General features: G+C 43.5%; 1 protein-coding gene across 1 annotated transcript in view; it reads right to left on the bottom strand.

Moving 5' to 3' along the window:
* The window catches only part of LOC122540555 (CMP-N-acetylneuraminate-beta-galactosamide-alpha-2,3-sialyltransferase 4-like), a 76804-nt gene that overhangs the window by 63680 nt on the left and 6648 nt on the right, over nucleotides 1-6476 (bottom strand). Inside the window, exon 2 of the mRNA XM_043676422.1 lies at nucleotides 986-1067. Within this exon, the coding sequence (XP_043532357.1) occupies nucleotides 986-1001 (16 nt within the window). The 5' untranslated portion in view covers nucleotides 1002-1067. The remainder of the gene's footprint in view (nucleotides 1-985; nucleotides 1068-6476) is intronic.

Raw genomic sequence — 6476 nt, 5'->3', positions numbered from 1 at the left:
TTCAACCTCCTCGTGGGAGCACGAGGCAGCGCTGATACAGTCATCGATGTAGCGGAGGAAAAAGTGGGGGTTGGTGCCAGTGTAGGTGCGGAAGATGGACTGTTCCACATATCCTACAAAGAGGCAGGCATAGCTGGGGCCCATGTGGGTGCCCATGGCTACTCCTTTGGTTTGGAGGAAGTGGGAGGATTGGAAAGAGAACCAACCAAACCAAACCAAAGGCAACTTCTCTTTCCAATCCTCCCATTTCCTCCAAACCAAAGGCAACTTCTCTTTCCAATCCTGAAGAAGGGCTTATGCCTGAAACGTCGATTCTCCTGTTCCTCGGATGCTGCCTGACCTGCTGCGCTTTTCCAGCAACACATTTTCAGCTCTGATCTCCAGCATCTGCAGCCCTCACTTTCTCTCGACTATTTAATACAGAGATAGAGTGAACTTTCTTTTTCTCAGAGACAGCTGAATATCTGGTATTCTTTACTGAAGCCAGCTGAATTCCCTCCTCCCTGTAATAAATGACTCAATGACAAAGGGAGTTTTGGACTATCTAAGAAACTGTCAATTTGATGGGACCGGTCTACCCTGACAGCATATAAACCACACATTGGCAATAGTTTTAAGAGGTTCTCCATCACGTCTTAGCCAATATTTAGTCCTCATCAAAATCACTAACATGGAATATCGTGTCTTTATCATCTTGTTGTTTGCACATACTTAATGTGACAAATTGACTGTGGCATCATCTATTATACAACAATGGGATCAATTCAAAAAATGCTTCATTGACTGTGAAGTATTTTGAGATATCCTGAGAACATGACAGACTCTGTAAGTTCTGCTTTTGCCTCCTCATAGCAATGCCACTTCAGGTACCCTTCCTTATCCCGTCACTGTAACATAGCAGCCGACTTCACGTGTGCTTTTAGTTAGTGTTTCAATCTCCACACAGAACACAAAGATGTTGCAGTGCACAACAAGCCTCTCCTACTTGCTCTGAACTTCATCCTTAATGGTCAGCCAAGCGATGATAGAATTCCCACTTCTTGGACTTAGGACTTTATAGGACATATCTGTAATGGGAAGAAAGGGGATTTTGATTTTAAAATATTGCTTACTATTGCAATACAACTTCACAGATCAAAGATTGATTGAGTAATAGTGTAATCTACTCCACAAGAGGAGGCTATTCAGCCCACAGACTTTCTGCAGGCTCATCGAACTGCCCAGAATGGTCTCTGCATCCCTGCAGATTTATTTAATTCAATTTCCCATCCAATTTCCCTTTGAAAACTTTGTTTCTGCTTCTACCATCATCATGGGGAGTTACTTCCAGGTCAAAAACACTCACTGCAAAATAAAGCTCTTCTTCAGGTTGCCACTGAATTTGTTGTCCAAAATCTTAAAATCAGTGTCCATTAGTCCTTGCAACCACCAGTTGATGTCAACAGTTTCATCACCCACCTTATCCAATCTGGTAATCACTGTGAGCATTGTTATCAAGTTGTCCCACAATCCAAGGAGAAAAATCACAACTTCCCATAACTAACCTTGTGCCTAACATCTACCAACACTCGAAATATTTCAGCAAATCTTTTCTACACTTACTCACATAACCATCACATCCTTCCTAAAGTGTGGTGACCAGGACTGGACACAATACTAAGCTGGAAACCTGAAACAAAAACAGAAAATCCTGGAGAAACTCAACATCGGCAGGCATAAAGCAGAGTTAACTTTCAAGTTTAGTGACTCTTCATCAGGACATCAGACCCTTATGCCGATGAGGAGTCACTGGACTCAAAATGTTAATTCATTTTGTCTCTCCACGGATGCTGTCAGAGCAGCTGAACATCTCCAGCACTTTCTGTTTTGTTTTGAGACACAACATTCTTGTTGTGGATGAACCAGAAATTTAAAATGGCACAACATAACGTCTCTGCCTCTGTATTCAGTGCCTGTACTTTTGAAGCCCAAGGTCTCATGTGCTTTGCTAACTACCAGCTCAAATATATCCAGCCTCCTTCAAATATCGATGCACATACAACCCTAATCCCTCTGTTTCTGCACACTCCTTTGAGCTATGGCATTCATTCATATTACCAACTATTTACCACGTGTAAAACTCACATTGATTGCGCTCTGTTGTCTGAAGGGAATGAAGACAATTCCTGGAAGAGAAGCCGACTTGCTTCATGAGGAACTCAGAGTTCGGAAGGATGTTGTGAATGAGATTGACAATATATGTGCTGGATATATTGCTAATCCAATTCTCAAGATCTATCCTGCTATTTAATATGTCATTTATGGTCTGTAGTCCAGTCTGACAATTTAAGTTTAATTTATATTAAATTTGGATTTTAGATTAAAGAAGGTTTTTCACTTGAATATTAGAAGTCCTTCTGTTCTAAACTATGGAATATTGTGGGTCTTTTTGCAAATAATCAGCCGTTTGGATTTCCACTTACAAACATCTTCATCTTCAGCTGCTTCATCAATGACATTCCCTCAATCACAAGATCAGAAAGGGTGACAGTTGCCGATGACTGCACAATTTTCAGCAGCATTTACAACTCCTCAGATCCTGAAGCAGTCCATGTTCAAATGCAACAAGATCTGAACAATATCCAGGCTTGGGTTAACAAGTAGGGCGCTGGGGGAACACAGCAAGCAGCATCAGGAGGTGGAGAAGTTTACATTTCGGGTGTAACCCTTATAGATTTAATAATGGAACAGTTTGGTTTCATGAAAATGCAAAGGTCAAGTGGTACAGGAAGTACCTGCAATGCAACAGTGAACTTTGTCAGCAGTTAAGACAATTGGAAATAAACAAAGTTGGAAACAGAATTCCAAAGTGGACAAAGAGAAAGAAAGGGCATAAAGAAGTGAAGAAGAAGAGAAAGAATTCTAAGGAGTATTTGACCTTTGAAAACTAGAGAGCATGGCTGAGAAAAGAGATAGCAGTAGAGGGAAAAGAAAGAGGAGAATCTAAATTAAATTAATGCAGCTTCGGCAAGCATTGGAGAAACATGGAAGAGGAAAGTTCTCATCCTAATCCATGGTTCAGTCAGGCTGTGTTTGAGGTAGTGCAAGCTTTGCAAATGTTGTGAAGAAATGAATGTCGAAGCACTTTACTTCTCATTTGAAAAGATGATCAAATGAGGTGGCCAAAAGCAGATTGGACTTTGTCCCTACAAAGTAAATTATCTGGTAAAATACAATCTCATCTATCCCTGTCGGAGGAACCTTTTAGGGATTATGAGGTGAAAGAGGTTGTTCTAACTGTATATGAGTTGACCCCAGAAGCATACTGGCAAAAGTACTTTACAGAAACAGCCTGGACAAACTTATGCTGAACTGAACAGAATAATGCTGATAGGTGGATAAGAGTTTTAAAGGCTGAACCAATTTATGATGCTGTCAGAGAACTTTTATTTAGAATTTGAAACTTCTCTACCTTCTGTAGAAAGACCAAACAATAATAACTGCAGGATGAGCCGTTATAATGTCTGACGGTTATGAACTGTCCCATAAACTGCCCCATATTCCGTCAGCCCCAGAAATTTGAGAAACATAAAAAGTGGGAAATTGAAAGGAAGAGGTGTAGCCAAGATGGAGAATAGACAGGAGGAAACGCCCCCCCTCGAACTCTGTCTCAGAGTCTTAAGGAAATTGCTAAGTGTGGAAGGAATGTTCGGAAGTTTGAATGTTTCTGTTGTAGTATGTTGGGCCACGTTTGTTTGAAGTGTTTGAAATGTTGGAAATTTCGCCATGGACACGTGGGATTTATAAGTATGGGTAAAAACAAGTCAGAGAAGGAACCACGAAATGATAATAGCACAGACCAGGTTGTAGCTCTAACTATAACAAAAAGACCGGGTGAATTCTGTTGTTTACAAAGAAATACGTAAGGTAGATGAGAGATGTGCAGGATTGTTGTCGAAAAAGTGGATGAGCCCGTGTTCTTCAGGTGAACCCGCTAAACCCATAGCCATACTCAGTCATTCAGGGGCAACACAATCACTTTTACAGGGGAAAGACTTAGCTTCCCTCCAGAGAGCTAAGCTATAATAAATCGGACTAGCAGAGAATATATTCCGCATCCATTGTACAAAGTACAACTGGAATGTGATTTGTTATTAAGAAAAGTCATGCTCAGAGTCGTAAAGAGTTGTTTAGAATCGCTACAGTGTGAAAACAGGCATCTGGCCCTAACAAGTCCACACCGACCCTCCAGAGAGTAACCCACTGAGAACCATTCGCCTACCCTATTACTCTACATTTACCCCTGTATAAATGCACCTAACCTACACTGTAATTTAGCATGGCCAATTGAACTAATCTGTAAATTTTTGAATTGTGGGAGGTAACACTGAGCTATCGTGCAGCCTTATGCAATTAGCTATCGAAAGAGTAGCCTTACGTCCAGGTGGAACTAAATGTTGTAGTTTTGCTCAAGGCTACGAAATGATCAAAGGAGGTTCAGCAAACAGATCAATTCCAGGAACAGGTTCTGAGCATGCTTCCTTTGTGTGAAATATGCAAAGCAATGGTTTAACAAAGTCCACCAATAAATGCAAATATAATGCCACAAACAAATAAAAGAACAGCTGAAATTGTTTTCAAAGGTGAAGATAATCTGGGCAGAGTATTTTAACATCATTAATTGATTCACAAAAAGCATAGCCTGAATCAAATAAATTTGTACAGTCAACTCGTGTTGAGCTAATGTTTGGAGGAGTTCTGGAGTATTATTATCTTAAGAACGGGGTGGAGAGGAGGAAGTGGAGACCTCCTCTTAATCCCACAGATGAAGAATGGTCAGTTCTGCATCAGATAGTTGTACCGTCCAGTTACTGTAGGGAGGTAGGCCCATGGCAGGGTATGTGTAGAGTCGAAAACCTCAGGCGGTCATAAACAGGTATTTTACCTGGCCAAAATTGGATAAAAATAGATGGGCAGTTTTGTAAAATGTAGGTAAAAACAATGACTGCAGATGCTGGAAACCAGATTCTGGATTAGTGGTGCTGGAAGAGCACAGCAGTTCAGACAGCATCCGAGGAGCAGTAAAATCGATCTTTCGGGCAAAAGCCCTTCATCAGGATTAAAGGCAGAGAGCCTGAAGGGTGGAGAGATAAGCTAGAGGAGGGTGGGGCTGGGGAGAAAATAGCATAGAGTACCTGGGAGTTGCAGTGGGAGAGCGACTCCCTGAGATTCTTGTCGAGAGAGGAGGAAAACTTCTTCAAGGCAGGCATCCTTGCAAGAGGATCCGTGAAGGAGGCCCAGGATCTCCATGTCCTCAGCAGAGTGGGAGGGGGAGTTGAAATGTTGGGCCATGGGGCGGTGTGGTTGATTGGTGCGGGTGTCCTGGAGATGTTCTCTAAAGCGCTCTGCTAGGAGGCGTCTAGTCTCCCCGAAATGTTGGGCCACAGGGTGGTGTGGTTGATTGGTGCGGGCGTCCCGGGGATGTTCCCTAAAGCGCTCTGCTAGGAGGCATCCAGTCTCCCCAATGTAGAGGAGACCGAATAGGGAGCAATGGATACAATAAATGATATTGGTGGATGTGCAGGTAAAACTGTGATGGATGTGGAAGGCTCATTTCGGGCCTTGGATGGAGGTGAGGGAGAAGGTGTGGGCGCAGGTTTTGCAATCCCTGCAGTGGCAGGGGAAGGTGCCAGGATGGGAGGGTGGGTTATAGGGGGGCATGGACCTGACCAAGTAGTCACGGAGGGAACGGTCTTTGCGAAAGGTGGCGAAGGTTGGTAGGGTGGAAGGTGAGCACCGGGGGCGTTCTGTCCTTGTTACAGTTAGAGGGGTGGGGTCTGAGGGCAGAGGTGCGGGATGTGGACGAGATGTGTTGGAGGGCATCTTTCCCCATGTGGGAAGGCAAAATTGCGTTCTTTAAAGAAGGAGTCCATCTGGTGTGTTCTGTGTTGGAACTGGTCCTCCTGGGAGCAGATACGGCGGAGGCGGAGGAATTGGGAATACGGGATGGCATTTTTGCAGGAGGTAGGGTGGGAAGAGATGTAATCCAGGTAGCTGTGGGATTCGGTGGGTTTGTAAAAAATGTCAGTGTCAAGTCGGTCGTCATTAATGGAGATGGAGTGGTCCAGGAAGGGGAGGGAGGTGCCCTTCCTGGACCTCTCCATCCACCTCCCTCCCCTTCCTGGACCTCTCAATCCACCTTCCTCCCCTCACCCTTCAGCCTCTCTGCCTGTATTCCTGATGAAGGGCTTTTGCCCGAAACGTCGATTTTACTGCTCCTCGGATGCTGCCTGAACTGCTGTGTTCTTCCAGCACCACTAATCCAGAGTTTTGTAACATGTGTCATATTTATCAAGTCATAGGTCAACCTCAACACAAATTAAACCAGCACCTTTGATTCCCATAGCAGTTTCTAAGGAACCATTCAAGTGGATTGTGAGGACCATTACCTAATACAAAAGTCAGACATTTATAGGAGCCATGTAATAGGAGCGGTG

This window comes from Chiloscyllium plagiosum, chromosome 35, assembly GCF_004010195.1.
Source record: "Chiloscyllium plagiosum isolate BGI_BamShark_2017 chromosome 35, ASM401019v2, whole genome shotgun sequence".
NCBI classification, from domain to species: domain Eukaryota; kingdom Metazoa; phylum Chordata; class Chondrichthyes; order Orectolobiformes; family Hemiscylliidae; genus Chiloscyllium; species Chiloscyllium plagiosum.
The sequence above is the reverse complement of the archived record's forward strand: the minus strand, read 5'-3'. Positions and strand labels throughout refer to the sequence as shown.